Source organism: Nicotiana tabacum, chromosome 7 (assembly GCF_000715075.1).
Source record: "Nicotiana tabacum cultivar K326 chromosome 7, ASM71507v2, whole genome shotgun sequence".
Taxonomy (NCBI): Eukaryota; Viridiplantae; Streptophyta; class Magnoliopsida; order Solanales; family Solanaceae; genus Nicotiana; species Nicotiana tabacum.
This window is the reverse complement of record NC_134086.1, coordinates 57,783,226-57,802,068: the sequence shown is the minus strand read 5'-3', so window position 1 is coordinate 57,802,068 and position 18,843 is coordinate 57,783,226. Positions and strand designations below refer to the sequence as shown.

The following is an 18,843-nucleotide window of genomic DNA, read 5'->3' as shown; positions in this document are numbered from 1 at the left end:
TTAATTAATTTATAGCAATAGGATGATACATAATGGCATATTTATCTTTCAAATAAACGTTAGGCCTACCTTTGGCATAAAGACGCCCTCACGTATTAGGACGCACTATTATCTGCTTTGGAATCTGTCACATGCTTTGCTTGCTTATTTTCTTACTTTTTATGTTGTTTACTTGATTTTATTATTTTTACTAACATCATTTGTTGTTTTTCAGAAAGAAAAAGTATTGACTATCCAACTTGTCTCTCTCTTTATATATATATATATATATATATATATATATATATATATATATATATATATATATATATATTATTTGAATGTTGTATTTTTTTTCTTCTGCTTAATGTTATATCATTTTCCTGAATTAATAATAATGATCATCACCAATCATTCTGCGCTCTTAACGACTCTAAAGCACCAGTTAGGTCCAAACTTATCTTAGGTCTACTCCAATTCTTAGTCTCTGGGCATGATTTTCTATTTTATAAGGTAGGACGTTTTGCCCGCAAACTCTTCAACAAGCTCGGTTTGTCATGAAATTCCTCAATATTCATGCCTTAAACTAGCCCTAAGAATTTTCTTTATACAACAATGAACATCTTACTCCCTATAGCAAGATAGCATTCCCACTTTTTTAAAAATTAGCATAATCTTTTATAATATGAAAATATTTTGCCCATCTAATTTCGTGAGTTGATTTTATTCGTGTTCTTTTCTCAAAAATGTAGTTACATATTTTTCATTTTTTTTAAAAAAAGTATTTCTACTCGTGCCTTATATAATTTTAAATTCTTTCTTAATTTTTCCAATTCCGACGTAATCTTGTATCTCCAATATTCGTCTCATACCTTCATATCTCTTAGAACTTCAACCTTCGTGTCAACACACATTTCTACCGAGCAATAAAAGGCCATTATTTGGTCAATTTATATTGTCAAATTATTCTAAAATTTTTTACCTATTCAATTCAAGTGTCTGCATCGTCTTATTTCGGGCCGTCGAGATTAATCTTCACGCACCCGTTAATTCTAAGTGTTGGCACGTGAGTCGAGGTACTATCCCATAAGTCATTGATACCGTATTCCAACCCTCAACAACTTTACGTTTTGCCAAACCTAAAAAAATAGATTTTAGAATCTTTTCATTGACTACCATTTCCTTATCAATTATTTTGTTCTCGAGCTTGTCTATATCCAAATACCAACAAATTATTTTCTAATATCAAAATCACACATCTTTGGCCTCTATTAAACATTGTAATATTACAAGACCTGATCCCGTTGGTTTCTTAGGTACGCATTCCCAAGCGTTCTACCCTAAGCCTTTAATATTTATCTACTCCATAGTAGCTAGGGATATCTTTCCCCAAAAGAGGTTAATTTGAGTTGAACATCAAAGCAAAGAAAACTTCAATGATGATATGGCTGACCAAATCGTAGCGATTGGCTTAGTTGAAGACGAAGTTGCTGGCGAGGAAACAGAATCATATCAAGATACGATTGCTAAGCTTGAAGCAAAGTAGCACAAATGGATCAAGAAATTGATGGCGTCAAGGAAGTGATAGCTGATCTTAAGAACTTGTCCAATGAAAAAGATTACTCTCCATTTCGCACAGCTTCACCTCCCACTTATGAGTGTAATGCCAGTTTTAAAAAATCTGCACTCTGTCTTGCTAGAAAGGGTATTCTAAACTGCCAACAATGTGTATGAAGAAGAAGCATGATTAACAAGATCACAAAATTTGAAAGATTATCATTCCCCACCCACCTTCTCTTATTTACGATGCACAAGCAACCTTTGTAAGGCTTAGTCTCATTATAGCAAAGAAACATGGGCAGATTCTTGGCACACATATTGAGTCTGCTCGAAAAGGACATCATGCCATGAAGTATTCATCAGAACCTTCTAAAAGATTGGGGTAATTTTTGGAAAATTCCAAAGTCATACAAGGAAATGGACTATGCTAGAGCTAAAGCTTTGATGTTTGACATGAGTCAACCTTTCACAAAACTTTAAATCAATTCGCTTCCATTTCAACAAGTCTTGTGTGTTAGAACCTTCTAGATAACAAGTTATTCTCGTCCATCCATTTTGCAAATGTTTCTAGTTTAGGGCTCCTTCTTAACCATATCATGGATTAATCTATCTAATCATATATTTTATTATTTTAGTGCATCTATTTGTTATGACGAATGTGCTAACACTTTATTTTGTTTGTAAAAATTTTATTTTTCTTTAAAGGTTGCCTAGCATTAAACACTGCTTTGGCTACGAATCTGCATCAAGGACACAACTATAATGGCAAACCGATTTGGAGCACTCAGTACCGGTAAAGGTTTGTTGCAAGTTGAGACTGATGATGAGGAGACAAATGTTGTACGAAGGAACATTTTGGTCAATCTGGGAAATACTTTCAACCTTCTCCCAACCCAAATTCTGCTTCCAGCTCAACCTGAAATGTCTCTTTGACCATATCTCCTCATCCAACAACTATTTACATAAGTCCTCCACCGATACCGCCAAAATTTACTATCAAAACAGAGGCTTTGCCAGTCATCATGATGACCAATGCCCAATAGTCTGCACCTGCAACATCAGTCACAGAAAGCCAACAAAATCAACTGGCGCTATATCCATACAAAATACTAGGAAAGGAAATTAAGACGACTAGCTGGGATGATCCAGATAGACAGTTCCACAACCTAAGAAATATCATGGAGGAAGAAATGCGTGCAAGAAATATTCAGAGTTTAAGATATGAAAGTTTGTGCATTCATCCAAATATTGAGCTTTCGCCAGGATTCAAAATTCCAAAATTTAATACTTTCAATGGGAAAGGAAATCCCATTTCTCATTTGAAAGACTACTGCAGCAGATTAGTGAGGATTGGACATAATGAAATCATTCGAATGAAGCTGTTCATTCAGAGTCTATCAGGGCAAGCGCTTGATTGGTACACTCAACAAGATTTTAGCAAATGGTACACGTGGGAGGACATGGACCGCGGTTTTGTAGAACAATATAAGTTTAATATTGGAGATAGTCCAACGCTTTGTGATATGCGTGAAGTAGAAAGAATGAAATACGAGTCTTTTGCAGAATATGCCATGCGATGGAGATTGAAGGCTTCAAAAATACGCCCTCAATTGCCCGAGAATGGGTTGATTTCTACCTTCATCGTAATGCAAAAAGGCATATACTATGAAAAGTTGCTATGCGCTCGACTACATGACTTCTCGGATTTCATTAGAGTTGGAAAACTGATAGAATCAAGCATTCAAGCAGGAAGCATTGTTGACAAATCAAAATTACAAGCCACTTCCAAAGGCGATGCACTCGAGAATTTACAAGGCAAAAAGAGGAAGATAGATTTTGCTTGCATTCCCGCTCATCAGCCACAATCTCAACAAAATAGCCAACTGCTACAAACTCATATACAAATCCAACCTACTCAGCAAAACGTTCAACATCAAGCTTATCAAGAACAATCTAGCTATCGTTATTCAGAGAACCTGAAATTTCGCACTTTTATTCCTCTGAAAGAATCATTGACAAGCATATTTGAGAGATTGAAAGAGAAAGGACTTTTACAGCCAAGGGAAGTATGGATCCCACAAAATCTTCCTCCAGATTTTGATTGGTCTAAAACTTGTGCGTACCATTCATATATTCAAGGCCATGACACAGAAGAGTGCCCAACACTTAAGCATAGGATTCAGAACATGATTGAATGCAACAAGATAATTATGCAGCAAGAGCAACCATGCAACAACTATGACCCTTCAGTTGCTAATACCATCGTAGTTAAAAGTGATCTTTCAAAGTTGGAACCAAGACCTTTGAAGAGAAAGCGTGAAGATAAACAAGACGATTGACTAGAGCTTTTAATCACTACTATTTTGCCTGCCCTTTCATGATTGACCCTGTTTCATGTACTTTTGTTAAACTTTTGTAAGAACTAAGTTTTGACATGATTCTCGTTTAAGAGGGGATACGTAGACAGCCCTATGTGTTCGGTCTCATTATAATAAAAATCCTATTTGCCCTAAAGTCAAAATCCGGCAGATTTTGCAGAAGGATGCTCATCATTCAGCAAAGCAGAAAATAAATTTCCGTGTTACATATTTGTTACAAGAGTAACATCAAATTTGTAGAATATCATAGCGGCAAGTGGTATATTCAAAGCTAAAACTTTGACGTTCAATGCAAGGCAACCACTTTATTTTATACAAATGAATTTTCTTTAAGTAAAGCAGGGGCAAGCTCTAGCCATTCTCGATCAAGACCATCTACGTGATGATCCAAAGCTCGACATCAAGCCAAAATCGCAAAACTCAGAAAAGGATGAAGCCAAGCCAGCATGATTGTAACTCACAATTTTTCTTTGAGTGCAGAAATTTAATAATAGATAATTTCAGTTTGAAGATCTAACAAGTGTCGACATTTCACCATGAACGTTTGCTACTGCATTGCATCAAGCTCTTTATACCATACAATTTGCTATTTCAAAGACATTGCACCACGCTCTCCGCATCACTCCTTGAATACTCGAAGGCAATGCACCGAGTTCTTCACCTGCAACATGAATATTCATTGCTTTGACTCAGGCATTACACCAAGATTTTTGCGTTCCACTAATTTTCTATGTATTAGGCATCGCACCAAGTTCTTCGCACTTCACCAAACTTGTAATTTTAATTCAAGCATCGCATTTAGGCTTGCCTGCCTTTAATATGACATAGGCTCATCCGCCTTCAATAGGACGTTTAGGCACATTTTGCCTTTAATTGAAATTTAGGCTTATCCGCCTTTAATTGAATTTTTAAGCAAGTTTACCTTTAATATGATATTTAGGCTTGTCCACCTTCAACAGGACATTTATGGATTAAAATTTAGGCTTATCCGCCTTCAATTGGATATTTAGGCTCGTCCGCCTTTAATAGGACGTTTAGGCACATTTTGCCTTTAATAAAATATTTGGGCTTATCTGCCTTTAATTGGATTTTTAAGTAAGTTTGCCTTTAATATGATATTTAGGCTTGTCCACCTTGAACAGTACATTTATGCATTAAAATTTAGGATTATCCGCTTTCAATTGTATATTTAGGCTCGTCCGCCTTTAATAGGACGTTTAGGCACACTTTGCCTTTAATTAAATATTTAGGCTTATCCGTATTTAATTGGATTTTTAAGCACGTTTGCCTTTAATATGATATTTAGGCTCGTTTTCCTTTAATAGGACATTTATGCACATTTGTCTTTAATTGAATATTTAGGCTCATCCGCCTTAAATAGGATATTTAGGCTTATCCGCTTTTAATTGAATTTTTAAGCACACTTGCCTTTATGATATTTAGACTTATCTTCCTTTAATTGAATTTTTAAGCATGTTTGCCTTTAATATGATATTTAGGCTCGTCTGCCTTTAATAGGACATTTATGCACATTTGTCTTTAATTGAATATTTAGGCTCATTCGCCTTAAATAGGATATTTAGGCTTATCCGCCTTTAATTGAATTTTTAAGCACGCTTGCCTTTATGATATTTAGGCTTATCCGCCTTTAATTGGATTTTAAGCACGTTTGCCTATTAATATGGTATTTAGGCTTGTCCACATTTAACAGGACATTTATGCATTAAATAGTTACGCTTATCCGCCTTTAATTGGATTTGAAGTATGTTTACCTTTAATATGATATTTAGGCTTGTCCACCTATAACAGGACATTTATGCATTAAATATTTAGGTTTATCCACATTTAATTGGATTTTAAGCAAGTTTGCCTTTAATATGATATTTAGGCTTGTCTGCTTTCAACAAGACACTTATACATTAAAATTTAGGCTTATCCGCCTTTAATTGGATTTTTAAGCACGCTTGCCTTTATGATATTTAGGCTTGTCCGCCTTCAATAGGACATTTAGGCTCGTTCGCCTTTATTAGGACATTTAAGCACATTTGCCGTAATTATATATTTAGGGTCTATCCGCCCTCAAATAGGATATATCGGGTCTATCCGCCCTCAAATAGGATTTATCGTGTCCATCCGCCCTCAAATAGGATATATCGGGTCTATCCTCCCTCAAATAGGATATATCGGGTCCATCCGCCCATAAATAGGATTTATCGGGTCTATCCGCCCTCAAATAGGATATATCTGGTTCATCCGCCCTCAAATAGGATATGTTGGGTCTATCTGCCCTCAAATAGGATATATCGGGTGTATCCACCATCAAATAGGATATATCGGGTCCATCCACCCTTAAAAAGGATATATCGGGTCTATCTGCCCTCAAATAGGATATATTGGTTTCATCCGCCCTCAAATAGGATATATCGGGACTATCCGCCCTCAAATAGGACATATCGGGTCTATCCGCCCTCAAATAGGATATATCGGGACTATCCACCCTCAAATAGGATATATCGGGTCTATCTGCTCTCAAATAGGATATATTGGGTCTATCCGCCCTCAAATAGGATATTGAAGTTAATCCTTCATCAAAAGGACATCAATTTATTTCGACCCGAGCGGTCCCGATTGCATAAGCATTGCCAAAATATATCTTTTATAAGTCATTTCCAAATGCATTTATTTTCATAAGCTTAATTTTCATATGGCTTTGCGATCTTGAAATATATCACCATAACATTATATTTTATATGTTTGCACAATAAATTCGCATTTCTTATGAATTGACACCTAAATATTATTTTCATAAGATTACTTTTATGGCATATTGCATCTTATTTCCTAACTAATATTTTTAGCATTGTTATTGTGATGACCCCAAGGGGTCATCACCGTAATTCTTCCTTGTTCCGTGCTCCCGAGGCCTTGAAAAACCTCGCTTTAAGTCGCCTCGATTTGCATGCGCAGTTCGGGCGCGTAGCCGGAAAGTTTTTATGTTAGAATATGTGAATTTTGTGAAAAACATTTGATGAATTTTGGTATTAATATGCATAATGTTTGCTTCGGTCAACATTTTGGGTAAACGGACCCGGACCTGTGATTCGACGGTCCCGGAGGGTCCGTAGAAAAATATGGGACTTGGGTGTATGCCCGGAATCAAATTCCGAGGTCCCAAGCCCGAGAAATGAATTTTTTGAAAGAAATTATTTTCTGAAATTTGATATGAAAATTTGAAATGAAAAGGAGTTAGAAAATATAGGTATCGGGCTCGTATTTTGGTTTCGACGCCCGGTACAAGTCTTAAATATGTGTTAAGCACTATCTGTAAAGTTTGGCTAAAAACGGACGTTATATGACGTGTTTCGGACAAAAAAAATGGAGAATTTGAGTTATGGAAGTTGAAGAAAGAAAATCATGTGTTTGAGGCTTGATCCTATGTATATGATGTTATTTTGGCGTTTTGATCACACGAGTAAGTCCGTAAGATGTTTTTAAGGTTGTGTGCATGTTTGGTTTGGAGCCCCGAGGGCTCGGGTGAGTTTTGAATGGGGCCCGGGAGGTCTTGGACTTAAGAAAATGCAGGTTCAGGTGTTGCAGACACCAGCGCGGCCGCGGTCATTTCCGCGCGGTCCGCGCTGGAGCCGCGCGGCCGCGATGCCTTTCTGTGCGGTCCGCGTGGCTGAGTCTGAGGGCTAGGATTTCAGGTTAACCAGCGCGGCCGCGCACCAAAACAGTGCGGTCCGCGCTTTAAGGGTTCAGAGAAGCCCCAATTTTTCTCCCACTCGGCGCGGCCGCAACACATTTTTGTGCGGTCCGCGCCAGGTCCTCAGAAAGGTATACAAGTTCGGAAAATCTCAGTCATTTTTCACTTTTCAAAAACCCAAAACCTAAGAGGCAATTTTCCAAAAAAGTTTTCTTCTCCAAAACGATTGGTAAGTGATTTCTAACTTAATTTCTTTATCCCTTAACATCTTTTAACATAATTTCAACTTCAAATCAAAGATTTTCAGGGGTGAAATTGGGTGTTTTGGGTAGAACCTAGGTTTTCTACAAATTAAGAAGTTGGACCTCAATTTGGGGTCCGATTTCAAAACAAATCATATATTGAGATTCATGGGGGAATGGGTAATCGGGTTTTGGTCCGAACCTCGAGTTTCGACCACGTGGGTCCAGGGGTATTTTTGACCTTTTTGGGAAAAACCTTGAAAAATCTATTTTCATGCATTGAGGATGATTCATTTAGTAATTATTAATATGATTAAGTAACTTATGACTAGATTTGAGCGGATTGGTGGTGGAATCAAGAGGTAAAGCTATTCTAGAAGCGTGAGTTGAGCTTGGAGCATTCGAGGTAAGTGTTTGTTCTAACTTTAGCCTGAGGGAATAGGATTAGGATGATATTTGCTACTTGATAATGTGGAGTACGGAGTATAGACATGGTGACGGTTATCTATGCACCGGAGTCTAGCATGACCGTGAGTCTTGATTGCTTTTAATTCGAATAATGTGACACAAGCTCCTTGTTTATTTGATAAGTTTCATATAATGTGAATGGTTGAGGAAGAATGATTTAAAAGGAGAATGTGTTGTGAATACTCCCTTGCCGGGATGCGTAGACTGATATATATATTCTCCCTTGTCGGGATATTTTGGGCTGTTAGCTGTACCCTTGCCGGGTTAAACGTATTGAGTTGTTATTCTCCCCTGAAGGGGTCTACTATATGAAGTCAGATATTATATACTATATTGTGGGATCGTGTGGCACGCCGTCCACTTATATATGATATTATGGGATCGTGTGGCACGCCGTCCACTTGGTTATTGGCCTCTGTTGCCGGTGACATATTGTGCACTGTGATAAAGATGAATTGGGATCGTGTGGCACGCCGTCCACTTATATATGATATTATGGGATCGTGTGGCACGCCGTCCACTTATATTTGATATTATGGGATCGTGTGGCACGCCGTCCACTTATATATGATATTATGGGATCGTGTGGCACGCCGTCCACTTGGTTATTGGCCTCTGTTGCCGGTGACATATTGTGCACTGTGATAAAGATGAATTGGGATCGTGTGGCACGCCGTCCACTTATATATGATATTATGGGATCGTGTGGCACGCCGTCCACTTGGTTATTGGCCTCTGTATATATCATGGAAACCAGAGTTTCTTCTGTTTATTTTCGATATTTCATTTTTATCTGTTACTCCCCGATAGCATGTCCCCTCCCAGTTTTACTTTGTATTATCTTGTTATTGTTTTCTTGCACTTGTTGTATATATCTGTACAGGTTAATTGTGGTAGGTACTGTCTAGCCTCGCCACCACTTCGCCGGGGTTAGGCCAGGAACATACCAGCACGTGAGGTCGGTTGTGCTGATGCTACACTCTATGCATTTTTGTGCACAGATCAGGGAGCAGCTTACGGACCACAGCAGTAGGACTTCTGGGAGCTATCTTCAGTCCAGGGACTCTCGAGGTAGCCTAGCTGGCGTTCGCAGGCCGAAGTCCCTTTCCATGTTTTTCGTTTATTCATCTTGTATCAGACAAACATGATGTATTTCCTTTCAGACATTGTTTGTAGTATTCTGTAGTAGTCCGTGAGCTAGTGACACCAGACCTTGGTTAGTGATGTGTATTAAACTTCCGCACTTTTGGTTTTCAGGTGCTTTAGATTTAAAGTCTTCCACTTAAATTTTGTCACGTTTATTATATTGTTTGAAAGAAAGCAGGAAAGGTGTTTTAAATATTTGGCTTGCCTAGCTCCGATAGTAGGCGCCATCACGACACCCGATGGTGGGAAATCTGGGTATAGGACATAGAGGTGGAGGTAGAGGTCTTAGAGGTGGAGCTCAGACCGCTAGAGGTAGGGGTCAACCAGCAGCAGATCGTCCCAGGGATATGATTCAGGGAGGTGGGGCCCAGCCCCGTTGTTATGCTTTGCCAGCCAGGCTAGAGGCTGAGTCATCAGATGCTGTGATTACAGGTACCATTCTGGTCTGTGATAGGGATGCTTCTGTGCTATTTCATCCCGGATCTACGTATTCATATGTGTCGTCCTATTTTGCACCCTATTTGGTTATGCCTAGTAACTCGTTGAGTATTCCTGTTTATGTGTCAACACCGGTGGGTGATTCTATTGTGGTCGACCAAGTTCATCGTTCTTGTATCGTAGTGTTTGGGGGTTTTGAGACCCGTGTTGATTTGTTGCTTTTGGACATGGTCGACTTCGATGTTATATTGGGGATGGATTGGTTATCCCCATACCATGCTATCTTGGATTGCCATGCCAAGACCGTGACCTTAGCCTTACCGGATTTACCCCGTTTAGAGTGGAGAGGGACTTCTGGTCATTGTACCCGCAGTGTTATCTCGTATGTGAAAGCTCGGCGTATGGTCGAGAGGGGATGTTTGGCCTACTTGACGTATGTTCGCGATTCTAGCGTGGAGGCCCCTTCTATTGATTTTGTGCCCGTTGTTCGGGAGTTTCCTGAAGTCTTCCCTTCAGACTTGCCGGGTATGTCGCCCGACAGGGATGTCGACTTTTGTATTGATTTGGCCCCGGGCACTCAGCCCATTTCTATCCCGCCATATCGTATGGCCCTGCCGGAGTTGAAAGAGTTAAAGGAACAACTACAGGATTTGCTTGAGAATGTGCATCGATTACCGCCGTCCACTTATATATGATATTATGGGATCGTGTGGCACGCCGTCCACTTATATATGATATTATGAGATCGTGTGGCACGCCGTCCACTTATATATGATATTATGTGATCGTGTGGCATGCCGTCCACTTATATATGATATTATGGGATCGTGTGGCACGCCGTCCACTTATATATGATATTATGGGATCGTGTGGCACGCCTTCCACTTATATATGATATTATGGGATCGTGTGGCACGCCGTCCACTTGGTTATTGGCCTCTGTTGCCGGTGACATATTGTGCACTGTGATAAAGATGAATTGGGATCGTGTGGCACGCCGTCCACTTATATATGATATTATGGAATCGTGTGGCACGCCGTCCACTAATATATGATATTATGGGATCGTGTGGCACACCGTCCACTATATATATATATATATATCATGGAAACCGGAGTTTCTTCTATTTATTTTCGATATTTCATTTTTATCTGTTACTCCCCGATAGCATGTCCCCTCCCAATTTTACTTTATATTATCTTGTTATTGTTTTCTTGCACTTGTTGTATATATCTGTACAGGTTAATTATGGTAGGTACTGTCTAGCCTCATCACTACTTCGCCGGGGTTAGGCCAGGCACTTACCAACACATGGGGTCGGTTGTGCTGATGCTACACTCTGTGCATTTTTGTGATAGATTAAGGAGCAGCTTACGGACCACAGCAGTAGGACTTCTGGGAGCTATCTTCAGTCCAGGGAATCTCGAGGTAGCCTAGCTGGCATTCGCAAGCCGAAGTCCCTTTCCATGTTTTTCGTTTGTTCATCTTGTATCAGACAAACATGATGTATTTCCTTTCAGACATTGTTTGTAGTATTCTGTAGTAGTCCGTGAGCTAGTGACACCAGATCTTGGGTAGTGATGTGTATTAAACTTCCGCACTTTTGGTTTTCAGTTGGTTTAGATTTAAAGTCTTCCGCTTAAATTTTGTCTCGTTTATTATATTGTTTGAAAGAAAGCAGGAAAGGTGTTTTAAATATTTGGCTTGCCTAGCTCCGATAGTAGGCGCCATCACGGCACCCGATGGTGGGAAATCCGGGTCAGGACAGTTATGCTTTGCAGGAAATATTGCACAACGTGGAACTATATCTTAGCAATGAACTGGGGCAGTTTGTTGGGGAGGAATACCAAACTCTCCAACAAAGGTCAAGGATCTACTTCGAACTCCGCTTGACTCGACTCTCAAAATTCATAATCCAAATTCTTATATTAAACATCTTTCTTTCAATCACAGTACCCACTATCTCTATGATTCAACACTGGGGCAACATTTTTAGGATCTGCAATAATCATTAAATCCTAGTCCATAATACCATAAGTCTTGAACTACATATGGCCCGATTCTCGTGAAACCCGAGATATGTAGACAACTCAAAACTGGAGTTCACCGCAATCAATTTTTTTACGTCCCCTTTGTTCCATTCCAACTTTGATGGTCGGGACGACATTGGCTACTAAGTCAATATTCTTTGCCTGAAAACTCTTTCATCGTCTCCAGTCAAAGAGGGGCAGCTGTTGACATTCAATTTTGTCCCTCCTTTATTCCAGTTATTTCTTTAAGCTTCTAATTTCACTAATAATATAAGGTAGTTATTCTACTATATTATTTACACAAACTATGCCTATTTGTTATTATTATTAAAACTATTATAGCTATTATTATTATTATTATTATTATTATTATTATTATTATTATTATTAATGTTGTTGGTATCATCTTTATCATTCATACCTTAATCGTATTTATTGTTACCTTTCACGAAAAGTATTTTTATTTCTTTTATCTCACTAAGCGAGAATATCTTCTGCAATAACTTTTACTAAATATTACGAAATTATATTTAATAAATCTTGCGGCATCTTACGATTAGTATTTTATTTAAATATTAGCAATTATGATTAGGTATAATAAATAGGTTAGTTACTTGCTTTTTTTAGCATTAATATTATTGTTATTAGAATCCCGAAGAATTTGGTAAGAAAAAAGGAAATGTGGCCTAGTTACTAGCCCGATATTTTTCTATTAATTCTAGCTGCCCAAATCACTCCAAATAAGACAGCCCAAGTAAATCTTTAAATCAGCTCAAAAATATTAGCCCATGTCTCAATTCTTTTCTAGATTCATCCACAAAAATATCTCTCTTTTGGATTTAAAAAATTTCATTTAATTGTTAATGAATTTTCTCCTCAAATCCAACGCCTCTTACCCCACCCCTCTCTCTCTCTTCGTATCTGTTACAGTTCACATGGCTTCCCTACCATTTTTCCTCTTCCCAGCATAATGGCACAACGACTCTCACAAAATCTAGCAAAGGTCTCGCTATTTTCGGGAAGAATACAAGGCAAATCTCTTTTGAATCCTGCCTCTTTGATTCTTCCTCTTTTCTTTTGCCTCTACCAACGTTCAAATTTCAAAAGGGTTAGAGGTAAAATCCCACCGAAAGAGCCCTAAGTTTCTTATATAGATACTTGCAATAGGGAAATATTGTGGAGGACTTCTGGATGCTATCTTCTCCTCACTAAAATTCACTCTTTCCTATTAGCTATCACAGTACCCACTCTTTCCTTTACTAAAGTTGTTAGCAATAATCCTTTAAGGAGATCAAGTTCTGGTATGTAGTGTTAGAAGCATGCTTGACTGATATTTGATGAAATGCTCACATGAAAATACCTATCTCCTTTTGAATACTTTTCTATTAGATACCATGATTTTAAGAAGGATTTTTTCCATGAGCTAGTCGCCTTGCAAAAGATTAATTTGCTATTGTGATTTAGCACCTTATCGCCTAAACATCATGCTTAGGATTCCGAACAACTTCTTTAAGAATAGATTTATCTAAATGTATACTGTTAAGCGAAGATTTGATATGCTTTAGCCGAAGTTATGAACTTATTGTTATTAGTTATCCAAAATTCTTTTCTTTAGGAAACATGAGCTATAGAAATCCTATGCTCTATTTCCTTGTGCTGGTTAGTAATGTTAGGACCGAAAAAGTCAGGTGTCATGCGAAAGCTAGCAAAGTAAACCTCGAGCGACGATAAATCATACAATAAAGGAGAAATACCAAAAGAGACACAAACATTTAATGTGGTTCGGTCAACTGACCTACGTCTACCACGGATATGAGCAATCCACTATAATAAAAAAGAGTACAAAATATCGAGAGAACAACCTCATGAAGAGGCAAACACAAGTTACACACTAACACTTGTCCCGTAAAGTTCTCCCCCTAAACACTACTCTCAAGCCTCTATGGCTACACTGTGGATGCTACTGAATGAGAAGGACGAATCTTCAATTTATAGAACTCCTAACCTTTTACTACAAGAAAAAGGACTAGCCAAGTATAGGAGAATTATAATTTCCTTCTACAAAACGAAAAACCCAATTAAAGTAATTATATTACCATTTTCTTCAACAAATAGGAAAACCAAATATGGTAATAAAATTATGGCAAACACCTAACAAGTAAATGGATTTGAAAGTGTAGACGAACTTTATTAAGATGACATTTATGTCTTGATAAAATATGTCCATGCTGTTGTGTGATTATCATTGAAAGTTTATATTTCAGTCATTACCCTTAAGAGTTTGATACAAGTCTAAATAGCTGGAAGTATTTATCTCCTGCATTTTGTCTAAATTGTTGTGTGTTTGTTTGATGACAAGAAATATGGCTGGAATTGTCCAAGTATACTACAGCTTTTCAAGATTAGCTACCTTGAAGATTTATTATACAGTAAATATTTTATCCTACAGCTTTACAAGTGTTCCGTTTTTATGCTACGCATAAGTTCAAAACTGGAAGTTCTCCTTAAAGGAAAGAACGTGACTTTAGTTGCTTTTCTTAATAACAAAAACCTTTCAGAAAATTAAGTTCTTTAGAAGATTAAGTTGGTTTGTTTCACTCATTATTTTAAATCAAGTTACTTTCATGACAAACTTTTTAGTTTCTTATGGAAAAGTTTTTTTTATTTTCTAAAGTATAAAAGTTAATGTCCAAATTGTTTATATCAAGTAATTTTTTTTTTTAATCATGAACTTATAGTTTTGTTATGACTCACTTCTTAAACATAACGTTATTATACATGTATTTTCTAATTGACAGTCGTTTTTCTTTACAAATATTTACCACTTAGTATTAAAATTAATTAATCTAAGTTTGGCCGATTAACCGTAATTAACGGATCATGTAGGGTGCTTCAACAACCTTTCCTATAGGATTAATTAGAACCGTTACCTAAAATTTCTAAGGTTAAGCAGACCGTAAAACAAAGTTAACTTTAAGCACTATTTAGCTAAAATTGGTGTCCTAATTCACCTTTAAATTAATTAGGTGGAGACTCTTTAATTAATTAAACCTCGGTCTTTTCAATATGTTATACTCTAATTTGACCTGTGTTAAAATGGGGTATAAGCCCGGTACCATGGAGGGTGAACAGCTTCCAAGCAACTGGAACATATCAATGCTAAAACGATATTATTGCTAGGGCATCCAATTGAAAATCCCGAGACCCCCCTCGATCAATTTGCACTCTTTTCCTTCGACCAAATTTTGTCCCTAGAAGGGTTTTACCGGCAAGGTTTTTAACGAGGCAACGACCATATGACACCTAAGGAAACTCAACAAGTATTCAAGATTTCTTTCAATATCCACCTCGAATACTGGGGGGCATCCCCCCAGAAGGTCACCTACACCGGAAAAGCCAAGATACCCCAAACGGGACCTCGATAGAAAAAGTAATGTACCGGGCCAAACGGTCGAACGAACCATACCCATATAGAATAACCAAGCTTTTAACGGCAAAAACGTGTATATTTGTACCAAGTAATCGAAGAACATTTTTCATCAAAGCATTTCACGCTTCAAAAGAAACTCGACGTCTTAGCGAAAAGGGCTCCCCTATCAGAAATGTCCCAAACACTCGGAGACTGGTGTCAACAATTCGATACATGTACGATCCCCTGGTCGAATCTCCAAATTCATAAGCCCTCAATGAGGCAACATAAAAATTATAAAATGTCTCCGAAATCGAAGGTGCCCCGAACACTCGGAGACTGATGCCAAAATCTCAAAAATCACATGACCTCAGGGTCGGAATCGCAAAAATTGTAAGCCCTCAATGAGGCAATAGAAAGTTTGCAAGTAATGGCTCCCGAGTTAAGAAACTCTTGACGACTTAGGGACTGCCGTCAAGCGTCATCTCCATCGACTTATCAAGACCCGAGGTCGTAAGGCCACATGCGGGCAGCCTTGGTCTCGTGAGACCTTCATAAGGCAGCAACAAATCTGTAAGACCTCAAGCAAGGCATGAACAATACTTGTACCAATTATCCAAAATTGTAAGACATCAAAGGCATGTAAAACTTGTAAGACCTTACAAAAGGCACAAACCCGATCTCAAAATGTGTAAGACCCCTAAAAAGGCATACCCTCGATATAGATGCCAAAATTACTTCACTCGGGACTTAAAGGCTCTGGCCGAACGCAAATGACTCCGGTCACAAGGCTGTACCATCCAAACTAACCTGACTCGGGGACGTCCAATCGTTGCTACAAAATTGCAGGCCTTCAATTACTTCGAAAAGAACCAGTTAATTAGGCTACCCTCGACTTAGGCAAAAAAGCTTCGACCATGTCAACTCCAAATCACAGGCTTTAAGATACTCAGCCTCCAAGCAAAACCTCCCGAGGTGCTCGATTATCGCCATATAATGACTCGTAATCGAGGTTCTTATAGAACCGTCAAAGAGTCAGGCAAAAATTATTTCAAAGTCCTTAACAAGTGAAAAATAGAGCCAATAGAAGGCTGCATCGGCCCAAGGTGTAAGAGCCATTGTCGCCAGCCCGCATTAAAAGGTCGTTTTAACCGAAGGCGTAAGAGCCATTGTCTCCATCCCACACTTAAAAGTTGCATCGGCCCAAGGCGTAAGAGCCATTGTCACCAACCCACACTAAAAGGTCTCTTTGACCGAAGGCGTAAGAGCCATTGTCTCCAGCCCACTCAAATCCAAAAACTTAAGGGTCGAATGAGCTCGAGTCGAAACCCGACTCGGAGACTGAACCCAAAATAGTTAACTAAATATGCCTAAGGGCAAGGCATAAGGGCCATTGTCGTCAGACCACATATCAGGTCGCTCCAACCCAACACGTAAGAACCTAAGGGCCAGCTCGAAATTCTAAAAACTTGAGGATCATATGAACTTGAGTCGAGATCTGACTCGGAGACTGAGCCCAAACTAATAAAAATGCCTGAGAGCAAAAGCATAAGAGCTCAAATGCCAACTTACACTAAAAGGGCGTACCGACCCAATAGGTATGAGTCATTATCACCAACGCTAAGATCAAAAGTCGCACCGGCCGAATACATAAAATTCAGGTAGCCCGACGATAGCAAAGCCCGAGGGTCTAACCCAAAGGATGTGACCTTAGGTCGAAAGTCAAAGTACATCACATAGTGTTTCCGAAAAACAAAAAGGAAAGAAGGGATAGGAAATAAAAATCCTTCTTATGGCCCCTCTGGGGATGTTTACAAGTCTTGAAAAAACCTTTACAAAGAGAAAACTGAACCGAATTATTATCTAGTATCAAGCCTACATCTTCGACGTCTCCACCAAGGTTGCACCCGACAACTAAGGGTCCTTTTAGCGGACCCTCTTCGACGGCCTCTTCCCCTCCGGGGGCTCTGCCTTCATTTTTATCACCTCCTGAGCTACTGCCCGGTGCACCTCCGAAAGCAAGCAAGGCAAAATCTCTCTTCTCTAGGGTCTTTACCCTTTCGAGATCGTCAGGCAAAATGATATCTCCCGCATGTATGCCCCCAAAAGTCTGCCTCCATGATAACAATCGAGCATGCTCCACTGCCCGAGTAAATCTCGGCTCAGCCCCCTTGAGCGCGCTCCCGGCTTGAGCGCTTGTCGCAATAGCATCCTCTCCATGCAAAGATATAAGCGCCTAGGCTTTAGTTTTGATCCCGGATAATGCAGCTACCAATTCAAAATGGAGACCTTTGTACTTGTACTTTCCTCCCTCACGTCACTAAGCTGACGTCCAACTAAGGCCACCTTCTCTTGGAGGGCATCCCTCTCGGAAGTTATCTCTCTCTCGCACCGTTTGAGTTCGGAGACTTTGGAGTCTCTGGACCGGAGCCCCTCCCTCAGCAGGGGACCTTCCTTCTCAAACTGCACAAATCAGATCCAAATGTTAAAACACTAGGGTTTGGCAAAGCATTCAGATAATGGCATACGGGGACTGGATAACCTGTTCAGTAATAAGAGCCTTCTCATGCTCAAGGCAGGTCACCTCGGCCTGATACCGGGTAAAAGTCTGATTGTAAAGCACCTTGGCCTGAAGCCATGAAAAAAGACAAGTTAGAAAGATAAAGGTTAGGGCAACCGAGGCCCAAGTGACAGGCAGGGTTCACAAAGATTACTTGCTCGCAAAGCCTGCTCATCTCACCAAAAATGAGGGAAGCATCGATCTCAGGGAATCCCTCGGGAACGGTTGGAAGCCTTTCGAGCACATCTCCCTCTTTGATAGGCATCCCCGCATCGGAAGATTCTTTGCGCGAGGCATCTTGCACTCCCTTAGAAGGTAGGTTCATTCCATGAGGGGAATCAATCACGACCACGACACTGGAAGGGTCAGTCAGAATCATCCCTTGTCCATTCAGGGCCCCAGAACTAGGACCCTCCGAACCACCTAACGAAGGCATCCCAGACCGAGGGGAACTTTGACCACTGACCAGCTCAGGGGCAGAACCCGATACTCCCTCATCTGTCTCTCCTCTATGAAGTCAGACCATAACGACATCAAACTCCGGATCGAAAGCCACCATCTCTACGGCCCCAGGATTGGCTAGGTTTATCCCTTTCTCGGGCACTGTCGAGAATCTATTTTCCCCCTCAACTTCAGCTCGAGGTTTTTTTGCCATTTCCGGATTTAGGGCTGCCGTGTCAGCCTTAGTTTCCTCCTCTTTAAACTTTTTGGACTCCGAAGGTCCATCAGACGGATCCCTTTGTCTTTTCTTCCCTTCATCGGGTACCAAATCTCCCTCCATGCCGGTAATGCTCCCTTCATCAAGGGGACTTCCCCCAGACCTAGACAAATACAAGAGGTAAGCACAGGGAGCGAGAGCGCTGCCAGTAGCAATTTAAGTCGAAAAGAATGACTACAACAGGGGTAGAGGCTCACCATGGTCCTTAGCT

At 39.5% G+C, this 18,843-nt stretch overlaps 1 protein-coding gene across 1 annotated transcript; it reads left to right on the top strand.

Annotated features, from left to right (window-relative positions):
- The first annotated feature begins 2,717 nt into the window (after positions 1-2,717).
- On the top strand, positions 2,718-3,878 carry LOC142162103 (uncharacterized). The gene has a single exon (XM_075218412.1). The coding sequence runs from the start codon at positions 2,718-2,720 to the stop codon at positions 3,876-3,878; it is 1,161 nt and encodes a 386-aa protein (XP_075074513.1).
- Positions 3,879-18,843: the final 14,965 nt, after the last annotated feature.